General features: G+C 46.9%; 1 protein-coding gene across 3 annotated transcripts in view; it reads left to right on the top strand.

Moving 5' to 3' along the window:
* SMYD3 (SET and MYND domain containing 3) overlaps positions 1-20,262 on the top strand; it is a 550,148-nt gene that overhangs the window by 446,157 nt on the left and 83,729 nt on the right. For all 3 annotated transcript variants that reach the window (XM_015234799.3, XM_072948628.1, XM_072948629.1), the window contains 2 exons: positions 8,492-8,579; positions 13,470-13,644. In XM_015234799.3, the coding sequence (XP_015090285.2) occupies positions 8,492-8,579; positions 13,470-13,644 (263 nt within the window). The remainder of the gene's footprint in view (positions 1-8,491; positions 8,580-13,469; positions 13,645-20,262) is intronic.

Below are 20,262 nucleotides of genomic sequence, written 5' to 3'. Positions count from 1 at the left end.
GTCATTACAACAATTTTTCCTGTGAAATGGTTGCATTTTCCCCAGTCTCAAACCTCCCATTTTGTGGTGTCTGCACAAGAATGGCAGGACTCTGCTAGGATTTGTGACTACAAGTTTACAGCTTTCCAAAGCCATCCATTTGATAGTCTCTGTACCAGCATGAAAATTTCAGCTTAAATGTGCTTTTGCAAATGGAGCCAGCAGCCGTCTGCTCTATATAATTCCCTTCTATGTTCTCAGCAACATATCTTTCTAGTATGAAAGGAGAGTGCGAGGAAGTGTCTGCTTCTCAAATGTCTTCATGTAACGTGTAAGTGCCTTTGTGCATCAGCCAGTCATGCTCGTTTTCCACACAGTGTTGCATTAAAGGCAGATTCCAGCAAGCACCACTGACAAAGGGAGGCTTTCAGACTCCCCCGAGTGTGCGGATGCCAACTGCTTTTTATTTGCCCTAAATCGACCTGCTTTTATGTAAGCAAATGAGCTCAATTCTTCAAGAAGAGTTTCAGTCACTGGGACTGGGATACCCAGCGCAGAGGGAGGGAAGGTGTTGACGTCGTAGCTGGTAAAGGCCTTTGATGGTTCTCAGTGTTCTGACTTCACACACTCCAGGCTTTGGTCACTCTCCTAGCAGCTGTGAAGGGGACATTCCTCTTCCTTCTGGCAGTTCTGGGTTCCTGGGCACGTAACCTTGACCCCGCAGTTGGTTCCAGCGTGTGTCCCTGGAGAAATATATCATTGCAGTGGAGTCCTGAGAAATAAAGTTAAATGGGCTTTGGCAGATGCCGCCGGCTGCAGCAGGAAGTCCGATGGTCGTCAGTGGAACTGTGCTGCTGGAGACCCAGGCCGTTCCGTGAGGTCTCAACATCGACAGTTTGGACTGGGCCTTCAGCTCCTAGCTGCCCAGTGCTCCTCGTCTGCATCCAAGGCAGTGGCAAGACTGGCTGTCTTGAGAGGCTTGCCAACCTGGGAAGAAGATATCTGTTCTGGGGTGAGGCAGCTCGGGGCAGGGGGTGGGGGTGAGTGGCTGGAGCTTCGGGCTCTTGGAGACGCAGAGCTTGGAGCCCTGCTGAGACCTCCTTGTGCACATCACTTGTAGGTACTGAGGTCTCACCATTTTATGAAGTAGATGGAAAAAAAGAACCTTTTCAAGGGGGTTTTACTCAGTCTATGGACTGGGAACAGCACCGGGAAGACATCCTTTCCATCTGCATCGCACGGTGACCCATTGCTGCAGTTATCATGGAACCCAGTAGAAGGTACACAAAATAGTGTGCCTGTGGAAGTTCTTTTTTTTTTTTTTCAGTCTTTTTGGGGAGGTAATTAGGTTTGTTTGTTTAAAAGGAGGCACTGGGGATTGAACCCAGGACATCGTGCATGCTAGGCATGCACTCTACCCTACTGAGCTATCCCCTCCCCCCTTGGAGAGTGGAGCTTCTTGGTGCATGAGAGGCATCTGTGTGGATGACTACATTGAGGAAGAGCCTTCCAGGCCTAGGGGACGGAACGTGCAGAGATGTAGGGGCCTGGCTGAGTGCGTCTTGACTGCATTGTCATTTGCTCCCTCCTCCATTTGAATGAGACAGTTTTTCTCCCTCTCGCCCAACAAAGTAGGCTCCAGTCAGACCCCTGCCCTCTAAGATGGGAATTAAACCTCAGACCACAGTGCCATTCATGACATTAGTGCTTCTAGAGGGTGCAGAGATAAGGTTAGAAAGTGCATCTACTCAGGGAATTATTACCACGGAAAACCTTAGCTTCAGGGAGGTTCAGTATCTTGCCAAGGTCACACAGCTATGGAGCAGAGGTTCACTTTATGACTAAAACCAGTGTTCCTTTCACTAAGTTCTAATTATTGTGTACTGTTGCTGGTTAATTGCTAATTAGAACATTCTGCAAGTTGAAAATGGTTCAAGCTGAGAACGGCCTTTTTCTTCTTCCCCAGTCCATAAAGCCCAGTGACTGGTTTGTGATCGATCTGATAATAGTGAATGCTCTATTTTTAACCACTATTTTTCCACTTTATGAAAGAGCCACTTTTCCCCTCAAGTTAAATCTGAACTGTTTTTAGTTGTTTTTGCCAAAGGAGGTGGAAATTGGTTCCAGCAGACATGTTTCCTGTAAATCATAAAGGTTTTAAATGATGCTGTACATTAATCTGTTAGCCCCAGTCTGCTATCTATGAACCAGGACACCTCAGTTGAAAGCACTGCAAATTAAACTTTGTTTCCCTCATAATTTTGAATTTCAGGACTTCCCAGTCTTTCTCCTAAGTACAGATGCTATATTTGAACCTCATTTTGCCTTAGAAACAAAATAAAACACAAGAAACCTCTTCTAAGACACTGGAATTATTGAATTACTGGAAAAGTTTATAAGTGTTCAGTAATTTTATTTCCCATCCTATACCCATCTCTCGCCAATCCAATCTAATTAGAGTTTGCATGAGGGTTGGATAACAGGAAGTACTGGAAAGCAGATTGCCTTTCTCCTTTTCCTTTTAATGTGAACCATCTGAAATGAGCCCAGTGCAAGGGTTTCAACATCAGACACTTGTAAGGCAAGTGAACACATCTGTTTAAGTGTTCCAGATGCAGAGTAGATATGGATGGCTGCCCCTGATGTTTGAGCCTGATAGAGGCACTGGTCACTTTCCCAAGGACATACTCAGTCAGTCTTGCTGGATTCCAACTGGCCCTGCTGAAGAAACTCAGATCCCAACTTCTAACTGTAACCGCTGGCACCTGGCAGAGAGGCTGCCTAGAGGAAGCATTTGGCCAATTGAATGTAATTGTGTTGACTGGCACCCTTTTATGTAGTGGATTATCTCATATCATCTGGTACCTATTTTTTTCTTAAGGGAATAACACTGGGGTACTTATTTAGCTGCTATGTATGGGGGAACTTAGATGGCCTCACTAATCCAACCGTTGGGAGATGGAGGCATGGGCCCCTCTGCCAAGTGAGTGAGAGGAGGCTGAGGATGATTTTGGAGGTAGAAGCCAGCGGAGTCAACAGTGCTCACTCAAAAAACAGCCTCGGTGCTGCTGTCCAAGAGCACGGGTCTTGAGCTAGTGTGGGATTTAAGTCTAGAGTGAAAAGAACCGCCTTCTGTTTCCTTGGTTGAGATTGTCCTTGTTGTTGTTGTAGAATTAAGGACAACATTATGTTCTTATAATAATGTTCCCTGTGGATTGTGGAAGATGACTTCTCTCTACATTCATTTACTGTGTCACCAAACATTTACTGAGTTACTTACCATGCTGGCCCCGGAATAAATATGATGAAGTCATGGTCCCCCAAGGAGTTGTGAGGCCAGTTGGGGAAACAGAAGTCGATCACTGATGACAGCTGGAACTAAGAGAGAAGTATGGAGGGTGGCTATGGTGGCTCGGGAGGGCTGGGCTAACTCAGAGGTCAGACAGGGAAGACTTCCTGATCTATAACAGCCGAGGCTGGTCCTAAAGGGACAAATGGGAAGAAAGCCGGAGAAATGAATGGAAATAGCGATCCAAGGAAAGGGCAGGAAACTGCGATCCAAGTCCTAACAGAATCCGAGGGGAAGAGCAGGTGTTCAGCAGTAAGATGGGGCGGGGTTGGTCAGATTCGGGCTGGGGCTGCGAGAGGAAGGAACGGGGGTGAACGAGAAGGAATCAGCATCACGCACAAGAAGTGACTCATTCGGGGAAGTTTGCACCCAGCCACTTGGGGGTGGGGGCAGGTGGAGGAGCTTGGGTGTTCAAAGGGAGAAGGGAGAAATTTAGTACTCATTCTTACCGGAAGCCTGAGCACCACTGGCACGGTGTGGCCTTAAATGAGCTAGTTCCATGTCTTTATTGTCTAAAATGAAGACACACTTTTTAAGGACTTTGCTGGAGCTCTGCGAGGGAATGGTCACCAGAGGGGGAGCTGGCTGGCTCCACGCTGCTTCTGGAGTGGTCAGGTAGTCATGGACCTACTTCTCCTTTTAAGGGTGAGGAGGCTGAGGGCCAGGAAAAAGAGGGCATGCCAGGGACGTGAGGTCGGACAGGGCGGAGGTGCTGCTGGAGCTGGAACCAGCATGGTTTCATTCTCTTCATCATTCCCCAGCAGAGTGAACATTCTCAGGCATCTTTCTGCTTAGAGCCCGAATTCCTTTTATCATTTGTAGAAAACTCAGCAGTAGTACCTTTTTTTTTTTTAATATATATGTATAAAGTGTTCTCCACCTACCAAAAACAAATCTCAGGACTCATCCATTCAAGTGCCTTTTACACAGTAAAGCTGAAATTCAGAAAGAATTTTTTTCCTAGATAACTTTGTGCTAAATGATAGCCGGTATGTTTGATATGTTTGAATAAGAAATAATGAAATAAGTGTACTAATTTCATACCTCAGGGACTGTGAAAAAGAACACACTAATTTACTCTTATATTTGCAAACTGAAAAAGTGGATTTAAATTAGGCTTCCCTAAGTAGTTTCTCTATGTATATATGTTACATGTACACACATGTACACACACACACACACAGACACACACACACACACCTGAATGGTCTCCTCCTACCTGGTTGGTGTAGGGAGAGGGGAAACAGACCCCACTACAGGGATAGTTATAGGAGAAGTCGCAGAATGGAAGGGGAGGGTCCGGAGGTGGCAGTGAGGGGAGGAGAACTGGGAACCCTCCAGGCAGTGGGTGGTTGGCTGGGAGTGAATGGAGCTTTGTCTAGCTGTAGTATAAAGTGCTCCCAAGAGCTGTTGTTCCTGAATGTTTGGAAACAAATTCAGAGCTTGCCTGCTCTTCTGTTAAGTAAATAAAGCCTTAGGCACAACCCAAAGAACAGCTAATCAGATTATGGTGGGGATTTAGTTGTGACTATAATTCCCATTTGGAGCTGTTCTGCCTTGGGCCAGAGTCTCACCCTGCTTGGTAGAAGAATACGAGTTCCACCATGGATTTCATGTTGGAGGGTTTTATTACCCTTTCCTGAGTGCTAAGACAAGGACGATCATAGGAACCACGAGTTAAAGATACGTTGAATGTACTGTCTCACAGACATGAGTTTCACCTTTTAAGCAAGCCTAGGAGAAAAACAAATTCAAATTAAACACAAAGACAGTGGGAAGAGCAGGGGCTCTGGTGCCAGACAGACTTGGATTTGAATCTTACCTCTGGCAGTTAGCGGAAAAGGACATTTACAGCAGTGACTTAAACTTTAGGACTGTCTTGTGGCTCATTTGTAAATAGTAGGTGTTGATGCCCTTCAAGGATGTTGTGAGGAATCATTGACATACATATCAAGAGTCATCCATATCATTATCTAATAAATGTTAGCCTTCTTCCAGACCCAGTCTACAGACCTTAACTCGGCATCTGCCACATACAAGGTTGTGTGCTGGGTATGTGGGAGAGGCAGGACCAAAGAGGAGTAAGAAGACGACCTCTGTGTGGCTCTGAAATGGGGAAGGCAGGACATGCACACAAACCACAGCCAGGAACTCTATCCACACCCGCCTCCCTGCTGCTCCTGGAAGGTTCGAGCCGCCTCCTTGCTGTTCTCTCTCCATCTCCCTCTGATCTCCTGTTCCTTCTGCTCCTCTACTCACTGGTCGTCCTCTCGGCGAGACCTTCCCTGATGACCCTGAACTCCCTGGGACCAGTACTCCCTGGCCCTCTTCCCTGTTGTTTGTTTTTCCCTCTGACAAACGTCTTTTTTTATGTGTGTGTGTTTTCTGTTCTGCCACACGGTGTAAGCACTGTGACTGTCTGATGTCTTTACGGCTCTACCCTCAGTGCCTAGAACAATGCCGAGTAGGCACTCTGTAAATGCTAACTGAGTAGATGAGTGATTGAGTTAATTAACTTCAGGAACAGGGAGGGGCATATGCCAAGTTCCAGTGGCCAGAAGAACAGAAGTATATTCGGGACTGTATTAGTTTCCCGTGGCTGCTGTAACAAATTATTGTAAATGTAGTGACTTGACACAAATTTATTATCTATGGTTTTTTAGGTCAGAAGCCTGACACAGGTCTCACGGCTAAAAGCAAGGTCGTGGCAGGGCTGCATTCTTTCTGGAGGCTCCAGGGGAGAATGTTCCCCTGCTTTTTTCAGTATCTAGAGGTTGCCTGTATTCCTTGGTCTGTGGGTCCCTTCCTCCATCTTTGGAGCCAGGAGAGGCAGATTAAGTCTTTCTCACATCACATTGCTCTGACCTCTCTTCCGCCTTCTTCCACTTTTCAGGACCCTTGTGATCCCACTGGGCCCACCTGGGTAGCCCAGGACACTCTCCTTATTTTAAGGTCAGCTGACTAACAACTTTAATCCCGCTTGCAACTGAATTCCCCTTTGCCATGTGACCTAACATATTCACAGGTTCTGGGGACCAGGACATAGACATCTTTGGGGGTCCATTATTCTGCCTAGCATAGAGTCTAACAGGTGAAACATTTTGCCTAGAGCCTAAGGTTTGAGCCACCAGTAGTGACATATAAAACAGGAAAATTTAATCATGACTGGCCATGGTTGTCAAGATTTAATATGTGGGCTTTACCTGGGAGGCACTAGGAAGTTACTAAAGGCTTTGAAGTGACATGGTGGACCTGAGGCTTCAGGAGATGAAGGTGGACTTAGAGCAGGTATTTGGAGGGAGACTGATGTTTCCCTTTTTAAAAGCAATTGATTTTTATTTCCCTCTTCTACGTACAGAAAGCTAGGTTCCTATTTAAAATTTCCTAAAAGAAGTAGGGTCCACGAATGATGTCTTTTTGAAAACCATGCTACTATATTACACATCTGTACAGCACATGCACACAGAGACCCAGCCAGCCCTGTTACACAGACACACACAAATGCGCTCATTTCCTCATGTGCACACCCACTGCCTCTCCATTTGGGGAATGTTTGTTTCCCTTTTCTGTGGTTCTCGGTGGCCCTCAGTTTTTCCTTCTGCCTGGCACCCCTGAGTGACATGTATCCTCCCAGCAGTAACATAAGCTTAGACCAGGGTCATTCTGAAAACCTCCCCTGGTAGCAGGTAAGAATCTCTGGGAGATACATATAGCTTGAAAGTCTACTCTCCCTCACCTTTACCCTCATCCCCTACAGTGGCCATGATTTGCTGTAACTTGCCAGGATGGTGGTTCTCCCTGACACCCACTGAGAATCTAATGGATATTGAACACCTGGTTTTGAATAGAGTCTGATGAGAACGTCTTACTCTTTGATTAGCCTCTTCAAAGCAGCGTTATCCATTAGAACTTTCTGTCTTGATAGACCTGTTCTGCATCTGTGCTGCCCAACATGGTAGCCACAGCCACATGGAGCTATTGAGCTCTTAAAATGTGGACATACAGGGAAAAGAGAGGCCCTAACAAGGAGGACATACATTTGATAAATGGTGACTTCTACTTTCATTTTGAATTGCTTTTTAAATCATGATTTTTTAGTTTTTGCAGAAGTCAGAATTGGTTCACATGGGTATAATTGTACTCATCTTTTACCTAGCCTTATTTTGATGAATAACTCCATATTTGATTAACGTGTTATCTGTAAGTCTCCTAACAGATGATTCTTTCTCTTGCCTCTGTTTCCATTCCTGATGCATATAGTTTTATTGAGATATAATCCACATATGATACTGTTCAGTCAGTTAGAGTGTATATAGTTCAGTAACTTTTCGTGTATTCACAGAGTTGTGGAACCATCACCACAGGTGATTTTAGGATATTCTCATCATCCCCCAAAAAGCTCCATACTCATTAGCAGTCATTCCCCAGTTCTTCCTACCCACTACCCGCTGTTCTAGCCATTCACTAATATACTTTTCTGTCTGTATGGATTTGTCTATTCCAAACATTTCGTATTAGTGGAATCATACAATATGTGGTCCTTTGCGACTGGCTTTTTCCCTTAGCATGATATTTTTAAGGTTCATCCATGTACCAGCCATGTATTAGGACTTCATGTCTTTTTATTGTCAACCAATATTCCATTATATGGATACACCACATTTTATTTATTTGTTCCTCACTTGATGGACACTTGGGTTATTTCTACTTTATTTGCTATTGTGAATAATGCTGCTATGAACATTTACGCACAAATTTTCATGTAAACATATATTTTCATTTCTCTTGGATATATATCTCAGGAGTGGAATTGTTGTATTTGTAGTAACTTTTAGAGTAACTTACCAGACTGTTATCCAAAGTGGCTGCCCCATTTTACACACTTACCAGTAGTGTATGGAGGGGTCCCCAATTACTCCGCACCCTTACCAACATTTGTTATTTTCTGTCTTTTCAATTATAGCCATCCTATTGGGTGTGAAGTGATATCTCATTGTGGCTTTGATTTGCATTTCCCTGATGGCTAATAATGTTGAGCATCTTTTCATGTGTTTACTGGCCATTTGTATATTTTCTTTGGAGAAATGTGTATTCAGATCTTTTGCCCATTTTTTTTAATTGAAGAATTTGTCTTCTTCTGTTCTTTTAATTTGGCCTGAGCAGGACGCTGATATGCTCACTGGTGATGAACAAGTATGGAAGGAAGTTCAAGAATCCCTGAAAAAAATCGAAGAACTGAAGGCACATTGGAGTATCCTTTTACCTGTGGATTGTGTTGTACTGATGTGCTTCTTTATTGGTTGGAGTCTGATATTAATGAATTCAAGTCCAGGGTTAGACCTTTCCATGAGCCAGTGAGCTTCATTCTGTTTCATGGTCACTGGCTGCATCCCTGACCCCATCCAAGAATTTGGGTAATGGCTAGGGAAGATTGTGGAGAGATCAGCATGGATTCCTTATCGCCATTAGATGATAATCAAAATTTATAGCCAATGCTAGCAGACAGTAAGTAGTATTCTCTTAATATGTATCAGGTAACAAATTTCTAGATTCTCTTCCTCCATAACCTGTATCTCTTAAAAATATAGCTTAGAATCCTTACAATTTAATGTCATTGACTTCAGATCTAGAAGCTTCATGTTGTGTCAACCATGACTACAATGGCAATGAAGGTTGCTGCACAATAAATTTTCTTGGCGTAAATAGAAAGGACCACGAGCGGGTCAAGTTTCAGAGTAAGGAGAGACTGTGTGTGACGGAGATCATCTGGAAGTCTCCATCGCTGTTAGATGTGTGACAGGTAACCTGAATCAGGGACAGGGTTTGGATAGGCCAAGGGTGAGAGGGAGTCACTTCCAGTAGAGGAGTTTACTGGAGCAAAAATGTGACAGAAGGAAAGCACAAAGTAAGAAAGAGACCAAGGTAACTGAAAAAAGACTGTGAAAGGTCATTAGATGCCTTGGGTAAATGATATCCCAGGCACTAAGAAAATCTACAGATGAGGTTTCTAATCTACAGTGTTCTTTAAAGAATTGTAAAGAAACAAGATAGGCAGTTAGACAAATGTTCCTATTTTTGAAGGTGAAATAAGTCATTTCTGAAATCTACACCCCAGTATGATGTTGGTTGGTTGGTGTCTGTTTGGGTAAAGAATCTAGAATTAGCTGCTAAAGAAAGGAAGTTGTGATCACCGGAATGCTGCATGGGTTCACTGAGAGCAATGGAGTCCTCAGAGTCATGGCTTTGGTAATGTTCATACATAGATTTCAGAAAGAGGTTTGATAAAAAGTAGCTAAGAAATGTATGCTAGATGCTACCATGACCAGACGTCTCAATGAATGGTTGAATAGCTATACTGAAAAAATGATGCTCACTGGATCACTCTCAGTGTAGAGCGTGTTCTCTTCTCATCTCAGTCCTCCCCCACCTTTGATTCTGTACCTCGAATGAGCCCAGTCTCATCAAATTCCCAAAGGTGTAGGGATGGGGGGAGGTTGGCAGAGGTGGGATGATAGAATCAAGAGCTCAGAAGATCCTTGAAGATTTGACTGATGCAATGATGCCTGAGACACAGGAGTGTATATAACATCTATCTGGGTCAAAAAGTTGAAGTGCAAAAATATATATAAAGCTTAGCAACAGAACCTGTGAAAGAATTTTAGGGTTTTAGTCAACAGCAACGTTTAATAAAGTGTAAGATATAATCCCTGCCCCCCACCTCGAACTGCTGTGATCTTGGGCTGCATTAATAAAACTAGAGAATAGAAAATGAGAAAGGTTGTAGTACTAGTCTGATTGCATCTGGAATTTTCTTTTCAGTTTGGGTTGGGACATTATTAAAAGGGATAGAGAAATTTTTTTTAATAAGTTTTGAGGAATGGAACCAGAATCAGAATGAAATTTAAAACTCTGTCTTTAGACAGGATGGGAGACATTGGGAAAACATCAAAGTTGAAAGCAAGAGGGCTGTTCTGAACTCAAAGAGCTGTTACCCGCAGAGAAGATGTGTTCTGTGTGGTCCCCGCAGTGGAATGAGGGCCAAGGGTGACCCCGCAACGGTTCAGTCTCAGTGGGACAAGGCTTTCCTGAAGGCTGACCCCATGCTGGTCATAACCCAGCTTGTGGTCCAGGCAGGATGAAGAAGACACAAACCTGCCCTCACAACTCACACATAGTGAGGTAGTAAACACAGTCAACTCTGGGAGGTCAGAGAAGGTATCACAGAGGGGTGACGCACTGCTGAGCTGGGTGTGGGAGGTTAGGAGGAGTTCACCAGGCCATCAGTGAAGAAGGGGAGCCCCTCGGGGGGTGCGGGTTGGGGGCTGTGCTTCTGCAGAAGGTGCAACCACACGCTGTGGGGAGGGGACCAGTTGCTCAGTACGAGACACGGGGATGCAGCAGGGCCCTCCATGCCGTGCACAGGAGGCTAGACCGGGAAGGTGAGGGGGACTGTGGGAGGAGTGTAGGCCGGGGAGCCTGGGGTCCGATCGTCTTTGAGTCTCAAGCAGTGGATTAACTCCCAAGTGCATTCACTTTGTTCCCCTTTCTCTTCTCCCCTAATCCTCTTATAGTCATTTAAAAGTTTGTAGAAAGGTGTCTGTTCTGTCACTGATAGTCTGCTGTCTTTGTGGGGGGCTCTCCGCCCTGCTCCCCTCGCTGGAACAGAATAACTAGAGGTAAACGCCAGGCAAATGCCAGGGACCACATTGTTGAGCAAATGCATGTCAGCATTAGCTTGGGAGAAAAGCCTCTTAGTTTAAATTATTCCATTTTTTTGCTCACTGGGGTGTTTTACAGGAACGGTTTGCCTGGTTTGCCAGGAGACCGTCGCCAGTGTTGCGAAGGGAAGTTGTCATGTGGTCCCTCCCAGCTTGCTGGGGATAAAGCAGGTGTATTCCTATCAGAGGCTGCATCGGGGTTTTACTTCTAAGGCTCATCACCTCAAACCTCTTTAAGATGAGTTGGAGCCTATATAAGTGAACAGGCAAATCATCAAGCAGGTCACACAACATGCTGTTAAAATCAGGCACAAAGTCTTGCCACAAAAATGTCTAGCATTGTGTAAGAGACAGTCATTCCTCCTGACAGTCCATTAAATACCTAATCCTAGAGTGAAAAGCCACAGGGGTTAGCCTTGCAGTGTGTTACAAAACCAGTGCTTTGCCTAAGACACTGCCCGCCCCCGACTTCTGGGGGCTATATGCAGCAAACTTTTAACCATACATGGCAGATAAATAGTTTTAAAAGTTACCAGCTCACTTTTCTTCAGTGAAAGTACCGCCATCAGACCACAGTCAACTCGTCAGAGACAGAACTCGTCCTAAAATTATAGTGTCAGGTACAGAAAGGCCCTGAGCCATGTGCTGCTAATCAGGAGGTCATGCCTAGGGGGTAAGGAGGCCCCTACTGAAAGAAAAATAAATTTCTTTTGAGGATTAGTAAAGATGTGAGTCCCCACTCACTTAAGTGACTTAACTGGTTTATTGGAAGTGTTGGCTAACATGTGGGAAAGCAGTGTCCTGAGCGGCTGAATGCTGGAGGAGGAAGATTTTGCTGGAGGGAGGGACAGAGGAGCGCTGTGGCACGGGGTGGGGGGGTCTCTGTCCAGGTGGCGCATGCTGTGTTAGGACCTGAGGAAGGGGGCTTTGAGTTGGGGGCGGGAGGGCAGAGGGCACTGGACTGCGCGGGTGCACGGGGGGAAATTCAATCGAATTCAGTCCCCTGAACCGTTTCCCTTGAGCCTGGTCACACTCAGAGGTGGTGTCACAGTAAGAGGAGGGGCCACTGATGTCTGTGTGGCACAATTCTGTGCCTGTGACTAGATGTTCTCCCATTATGCCCCAGGTGCCCAGAACTCTCCCTGGCTCGTGAGAGAAAACATGACGTCTTTTTAAATGTTTACATACAGTATGTTATTTAATTCTCACCCTGACATTAGGCATTTTCTATTTCTGATCTATCTCAAAGCACCGAACCTTGAATCTGACAAATGACAGAAGTAGCTTAGATTTGAATCCAGCTTTCTCTGCAGTCAAAGGCTATGCCATTTCTGCTGCACCTGAAATCTTCACACTGACTGCGCTAGTGGAATTCCAGCCCATGAAGGCAAATGAACTTGGAGCTGCCCAGGTTGAAGGTGATGGAGGAGTGGGAGCAGGGCCAGCCCCAGCCTAGTGTACCCCTGGGCCTCCGTCTCGCCTCACACAGCAGCGGAGGGAGGGAAGTGATGAGAGCCCAGGAGCCCGTCCTGTCACCTGCAGGGAGCCTCCCAGGGAGTTCGCCTCAGAGAACTCTGGGTGTGCTCTGTACACCAACATGCCCCCAATCCTCTGACTGCCTCATCGGCTTAAAAAAGTGAGGTCACACCGAGGCTCTGTGAGGGTACGTTGTGGACTCGTGGTTAATCAGAAAGTCAGAGTTGCTCCCAAGTGAATATTGAGTCTTCTCATCCTTTTTGCAGCATCCTTTCCCTCTTCCTACAACTTATGTACATAAGCCACACTTTCTTAATATTATCTTTTTCTTTGGAAGTTTTAAAACAAGAATAGCTTTATTTGGTTAAGTGACTTGGATCACTTTTGCTTTATAATCAGAAAACTTACATTTGAGATCCAGTGGAAATGGATTTCTTTATATTGCTTCCCCTAGTGTGTGCCTGTGGATGGTGTTTTGGGTTTCACATATGCCCAAGGTTGAGATGTCACAGAAGCAAAAATGAGCTCCTCTTTTTAAAAAAGGAATCTCTCTAAAGCTTCTTTAATTTCAGATCAGTTTTGAAACAGAAGCTAACAGAGAAAATAATTTTAAACTGAAGTAACTTAATCTTTAGTTTAATTAACGGCTGCATTCTTCAAACCCAGGCAGGAGTGTGAGGACAGCGTGCTTCTCTGGAAGTCATCATTCCCCGGAGCACACGCGTGGTTGGAAGACGGTTTGTTGACATAAACAGAATTGACTTCTCTGAGACACCACTTACATGTTTTTGTTTCTCAAGTGTGTTTTCAGGCAGCTCATCTGTGCAAAATAATGGGCACTTCCTTCCCTCCTGTGCCTGGGAGCTCTTCAGTCTTTTAGAGAATCTCATTTTACTTTTTTTTTTTTTGGCTGAAGACAATGGATCCTTAACTAAGGTTAATAACAGAGTGGGAGCAGGTCCTGGCCACGTGCCAGGCGATCATCAGCAGCAATGCCGAGCGGCTCCCTGATATCAACGTCTACCAGCTGAAGGTGCTGGACTGCGCCATGGACGCCTGCATCAGCCTCGGTCTGCTGGAGGAGGCGCTGTTCTACGGCCTTCGGACCATGGAGCCCTACAGGTCAGTCCCAGGGACAGGGCTACCGTGGCTTCACTTGGGGCAAAGCCTCCACAGCGTGCCGTCCTCCTGATCGCGAATTCTGATAGGAGTGTTCCATCTGCTTCTCAACCAGTGTGTAAAACCAGACCTTGTTTTACTCACTCCTCTGTTCACACGTGCGTCCGTTCGTCGTGTGCAAAGCTCCTTCGGTGTGTCAGGCACTGGTGGGTGTGCAGGGACCAAGGAGATGCTGAGATGCTGGCTCTGTGGGGTGTGCTGCTTACAGTGGCAGAGTCAGGCCCAGCGTGCGGGGGAGCCGAGACGAGCCCAGCTCAGAGGCTGCTTGAGGCGGTGGGGGGCTGTGTCATTAGGCCCTGCTGACCCGGGGCTGGGGCCCCCGGTCTGGCTGACAGCAGAGCTGGCTTCTTTCAGTTGTCAGGGCTTTATGGTTCCCAGGTGCCTTCACTCAGCTCAGCTGACCCCATAGCCACCTCAGGACCCAAGCAGGGAGTGGGAGAGCGCCCCGCTCAGACATGTCGCTGAGTCAGGGCGAGGGACCGTGGCAGTTAGCTGCTCTTGACTGGCCTTGGTTCCCCGGACCAGTGGCTGTTTTGCCCGGATGCTCTTGCAGCTCAGAGGGGCTTTGGGAGGGAGGGAGAGTTTGGTGCTGGTGTGCCTGGGACCCTGGTTTGCGGCTAAGAAGCGAGTCCGGAACCGAGGCAGGTCAGGCCAGAGGAAGGGTCGCGGAGAACCCTGGCCATCGCCTGAGGGCGGGATAGCCGTCTCCAGCACAGAACGAGGTCTCCTACTACGGGGAAGGTGCCCTGAAAGCACCCGGGCCTGGGGAGGCTGGGGAGGCCCCTGGGCAGATGCTGAGTTTCCCAGCTCTGGAGACCCCGTGGCGTGATGTCAGCCCTAAGGGACCGAGCAGAGAGAGTCCGAGTTTAGGCCTGGGCAGCCCGGCACAGCAGGCGAGGACCGGTCCTTGGGGAAGGAGTGGAGGGAGGCAGAGCCAGAATGCTGCCTGTCCCCACGTGGGGGAGACCTTCAGGAGACAACCGAGGAGGAAGCTACCAGGATCCTCTCAGTACAAACAGAAGCAAGCCAGGGTCCAGGACGTCAGCTCATACAAAGGTAGGCAGCTGGAAATGACATGCCGGGTCAGGAAGCCAGGCCTGAGCCAGGAGCATGGCGCAGGCCAAGAGCCCAAAGATGGCGCGGACTAAGCCAGGTGTGTGGCAGAGGTCCAGAGGCCAGCGCGGCACCAGGGTGACCCTGCGGGTGTTTTTAGAACTTCTGAACATGGCTTCTCCCACTGCCTTGTGGTTGAACAGCTTTGGAATCCAGACTGTGAGTCAGCTTTAATCAAACTTACAAGTGACTGCCTGGGGGGCTGAGACTGTAGACTTTCCCATGAGCATGAAGTGTCTGTGAGGTATGATGAATCTTGTGGGTTCTCAGGAAATACGAGTTGCGTACAAAGAGATAAGGCTTCGTTCGTTCCCTGAACCTATGTTGCAATGAGGGGCAGATCGGGGGCAGTCGGTGTTACTCTCGGAACTTGGGGCTCGATCTCAAGAAGCCACACCACGAACTGCTGGGTGCGTGGACGGACGTGGCCGGGAGATGAAGGCAGGAAGTCCTGCCTCCCCTAGACCCGTCACTGCCGCTCGTCCCTACCGCTGCCTGGTGCTGGATGTGCCCTGCCCTCCCCTTCCAGGCCCCTCCGAGACGGGAGCGTTTTCTTGGTCCACGGCTTCATGGGGAAGGCTGCATGCCTTTGAGGAAGCCTGTCCTGCACGTGGTTTTGAATCCTCTTCCCATACCCGCCTGGACTTCTCTGATGGGCTTTCTTACTCCTTAATTAAGTGGCAGTTTCACTGACCTAGACTTGAGTCGAACAGAGAGGGCTTTCTTGTAAGCAAGCCCAAGCCCGCCAGACTGCACCCCATGCTGTTTGGAATACTTTGGGTTCTATTTTCCTGGGGTTTTGCTGGTCGTGATCCCTCTGTCAGTTTGCACTGTGTTCTTACACCGGATGACAGATTTCTAAGCCTCCCTCCGTTTCTCTTCCCTGGAGCTTGTCAAGGTTTGCTCTGTGGTGTTCGATATGTCCAGAAGTCGAGTCCACATTGACCCACTTCAGACAAGTGGCATCTGAACTCTGTGCTTTCAGAGTCGTAGCAGAGGAGAGGGCTATCAATAATCCAGAACCGACAGAGTTAAGAGAAATGAGAGGGGTGGATGCTGTCAGCCTTGGCCATTTTCCCCTTTAGCTCAGACAAAAGAGAAAATAAGGAACAAATGCGTCAGATGCCCTGTCAGCCCTCAACAATCCTAGGGTGTGAGGTGGGCATGGGCGGGGGGCGGTGGTTTTCACACCTTAGGTGTGAACGAGGGAACTCAGGCTGTGGGCCGTCAGCCATCTGCACGGTCTCCCAGCAAATGCTCTGGGTGGGCTTTTCTTCCACCTGTGACCAAGGACATGGGCAGTTGGGCGTGAGGTACTGAGAGGGGACTGGATTGCCATCTGCTGTGACAGTTTGACACTGTTAATACACTGTTTGCAACAACTAGATTGAGGTCAAGACTCTGGTGATGATTTTGTCCCTCCTGACCTTAGCTAGATTTTAACTGCTGACCTTAGAGGAGAATGTGTCTCTATTCCATTTTTATCCAAATCAACCCGTTGCCCTCAGCTCCCTTCTTGCTACTCCATCATTTATTTTTATCCAGTAGAAGTTCTTTTTATGATGCAACACAAAATCTGAAGTTCTTTGTTTCATAAAGCAATTTAGAATTCATTCACGTACAACAAAATGTATAATCTTCAGTATTAGCTCATGATATTTCTTCTGAGTATGTATGTGTGTATCTGGGATCATAAATGCACAGTCATCTGTCCCTCAGCATTATAAACATTGAGCAGAATGAAAGTAATTTAGAGATATTTCATACATTTTATTTAAAGTTTTAATTCAGTCAAATCTCGACCGTAAGATGAATTGGATTCAAAAAGCATGTTTGCCAGTTGGTGGTTTGAAACTTGGGAAGCATTTTCCTGTTGAGGAAGGTATCAGAGATCATGGCCAGGTCCCCTAGAAAGTCAGCTCAGCCCGTAATGTCATCAATATGCTATAATTTTTTTTTAAAAAAACAGAAGGAAATACGAAAATAAAATTGAACATAGTTTTAAAAACTAAGATTTAGATTATGTTGAATACAAATTAAACTTGATTTTCTTTAGGAACCAGAGATTGATAAGGTGATACAGAGGCTTTTTAAGGCTTTGAGGAAGACTTTCACTGTATTTGCACATGTTCTGTTAATGTTTATTGTAAGAATAGTATATACTTCCAGGAAAGGACATTGTGTGTGAGGCGCCAGTCTGAATGTATTCCAAAGCCCCATGTGACGCAGTCTTAGCTTGGAGAGAGAGAGAGAGAGAGAGAGAAGGGGAGGGAGTATTGAAAGTAAATAAATCGTCCTAACATTTACCAGAGTCATTCCAAAAATATAAATGGGGGTTCTATTCATAATACAATTTCATATTTCTTTAAAGCCCTCATTTGTGTTGTGTTTTCCCAGCTCTTCACATAACCTCGGAGACTCTCTTTTTCCCTCACTCTGTACTCTTTTCCCCTCAAAACTGTGCACATGAGTTTTTTTCACCCCCCCTACCCACCGACTTTTTTTTTCCTTTTCCTTACTTTCTGTCGTCTTATTTCTCCTGGGGAGAGACTCAGTCCCAATCCTCATCTGTGAAATCTGCCTTCTAGTGTGGTGGGTGGGGAGGAGAAAAGGGACGGGGAAGCCGAGGACTCCCCTTAGTGGGAGAGAGGAGGGCAAAACAGGACCACATTCTGTCTCACGAGCCATAACTTGCTTTTTTCAGTTTACAGCACAGTGTGGGCATCTGTGCGGATCCACTCCTGAAAACCCACCTCATTCTTTTTAACAGATACACAGTATGTCATCTCATGAATGTGCCATGATTTGCCGATCAGTCCTTCTTCTTTCCGTTTGTGTTTACTGTGTCAAACAACGCTATGCTTAACATCCACGGAATTGTATCTTTGTGTTCACGTGTGACTGAATCCACAGGGTGAGTCTGTGTGATAGAGTCCTAAATGCGGACTTGCTGCATCAAAGGTTAGATTCACTTTCAATGTAGATAACTATTCACAAATTGTGTCCCCCATCTACCAAAATGTCCCTCTTTTCTCAAAAGAATCAGAAATGGAGAACATGACATTATATCTAATTTAAATTCATTTAAAAATATATATGGGCCTTCTCATTTTCCTGGTGAGAATCTCTTCTTCCAGAGTGAGGTTGCCGGTACTGATTTTCTTGTCCACAAAGAGTGATGGGACTGACACTGAGTGGGTTACCTGGAAGGAGGCAGGAGAACATGGATGACGAAGGGTCTCGCACAGGTGTGCATGCCTGTGTGATGGCACCGTGATCGGAGGACAGGGTGAGGGCTGTGAGATCCCCCTCCAGGGGAAGAAAGCTGGAAAGAGTCAGGTTTCAGCTCAGATGAGTTTATGTGCTTTGTTGTGGGAAAAAAAGATGGTGGGAAGAGTGGAAGGAAAATGCAGCTGTTCGTGTGTGTACGTGACATGGTTACAAGTCAGTGTCTGTAACTCCGAGATGGTCTGTAACCACACAGCAGCCGTATCCATTTTCACCTTGCCAGTCAGTTTTTAATGACTATAAAACTTTTCCTTCGAAAGCTTTGGCAGGTAAGTTGATAAAATGTAAGGTGTCATCACAGCAGTACCTTCTACTACTGTTTTCAAGCTGGCTTTTCTCCTGGAGACGTACAGTTGCTCTTTTGTGGGTTTTTGTCATCAATCAGCATGATGTTCTAGACCAGGAGGCAGCAAAGCCAGTGGGTGGGCGATACACAGGGCGCAGCCACTCACTCAGCACCTGCCTGGGCCGGCCTTGGCTGCCCCCTCGCCTCCCCGTATCGCACAGATGCTGTGTGGGTGCTCGTGTCCGTGGACCCGTCAGTGAAGCTCATTCCTGGAGGGCGGGGTCCTTGGCTGTGCTGTGTGTTGTAGAACTTTCTTCCTGCAGCCTCACAGAGGAGGACCCAGAGGTAGAGCAGAGCCATTTCTCTACCCGGGAGGGGACGTGAGAATCCACGCTTCACCCAGTGCTCTGTTCTCTTACTTTGTTTGCCATCTATCTTCTATGGTAAGCTTTACAGAATTATTTCACCCAGTGAATGAGCAAATGTTTTATTCTCTGCTTACTCATGTGGACAATAATCCCTTAGCTACTTAATCATTTTTTTCCACCCTGTAATTTTCAATTAAAGTATCTTTGGTGGCCAGACCCCTGTATAAGATTTTGAGCTCTGTGTGCGTGTTTGTGTAAAATACCGAGTTACTGATACATCTAATCAGGGCCTCTTTTTCTCTGCTGCCAGGTCTGCGAGACTGATTTCTTAGCCAAGCCCTTTGACTTGACACTGGGGCAGTGACCACCAGCCTGGCAGTGGGGCAAGGGGCCCACCAAGGCCCAAACTCTTACCTTAACCTGTTTAATATCAGGCCTTTAATTTACTTCCAAAGGGCTCTTTTCATTCAGACTCTAGAAATGCAGCAAAAGGAGAGAGAAGGGGAAGGAGAGAAAAGAGGGAGGCGCTGGAGGCGTGAAGGCGAGGGCCAGGATGATGAGGAGATGGGGGTTCAGGTGCTCAGGTGTTTACTAAGTACTCACTGGAGCTTGTGCCCAGTTACTGGTGTTTTTCAGGCACAGATAACCTGGAGCTAATGCGAGGCTCTTGTAGGAACTATAAAGGAGAGCAGTGTGAGCAATTTCTCTGACAGCACTTTTCTTGGGGCAGCAGAGAAATGAATGCATCCCACCGTCAGTGGGCCACTGTGCTAAAGCACTCTCACTTCCCTTTAGCTCTGACCGTCTGGCTGGAAATGCCACCTCTGTGTTTGGGTAAAGACCTGTTTATTGACCAGGGTACTGGGTGGGTCCAGCCCTGAACCCACTGGTTGCATGAGAATGACCCAGCTTTGTGGTCTTTGTTCCGAAAGAGACATAGGGACAGTCTTGCGTTGACCTGGCACACACACTGAGAAAGAGGAGGCAGGTGGCCACAGGATTACCTGCTCTCCTGGGTGCCACAGCTCTTCTGACTGTGGCTGCCACCCTAGGCCCCTGGCAGTTGAACCAGGGCTGCAGGTCCTGACAGAGCTCTGGGTAACAGCAGGCAGGCCTAGGTCATCTGACAGCTTCACAGACCAACCCTTAATCCAACCTGGCTTATCCCCACCTGACTTAAGGATGGCACAGGTGACTGGGCCCTGCTTATATATGTACAGCCCCTAGTAGGGGGGTGGTGACCCATACATCGCCCCCCACATGCCAGGCAGGGCAGCACACGTGTGAAGCCTGTGCTTTCTCCTGCTTCCCAGCCACACAGCTCCATGTAGTCCGTCTCTCCTGGCTGCTGAAGGGCCACTGCCTGACCATCTTTCAGAGGACCCATCTTCCACTTTATCCTGGATCGTAGTGTGAAATCCTCTGCTGAACTTTATTCCACTAGCTCCTCCTGCCCTGGGATGGTTAGATCAGTGCGTTGTCCACAGCCGCTCTCCTCCCAGACAA

Source organism: Vicugna pacos, chromosome 23 (assembly GCF_048564905.1).
Source record: "Vicugna pacos chromosome 23, VicPac4, whole genome shotgun sequence".
In the NCBI taxonomy this organism is placed as follows: Eukaryota; Metazoa; Chordata; class Mammalia; order Artiodactyla; family Camelidae; genus Vicugna; species Vicugna pacos.
This window is presented reverse-complemented; position numbering and strand designations above follow the sequence as displayed.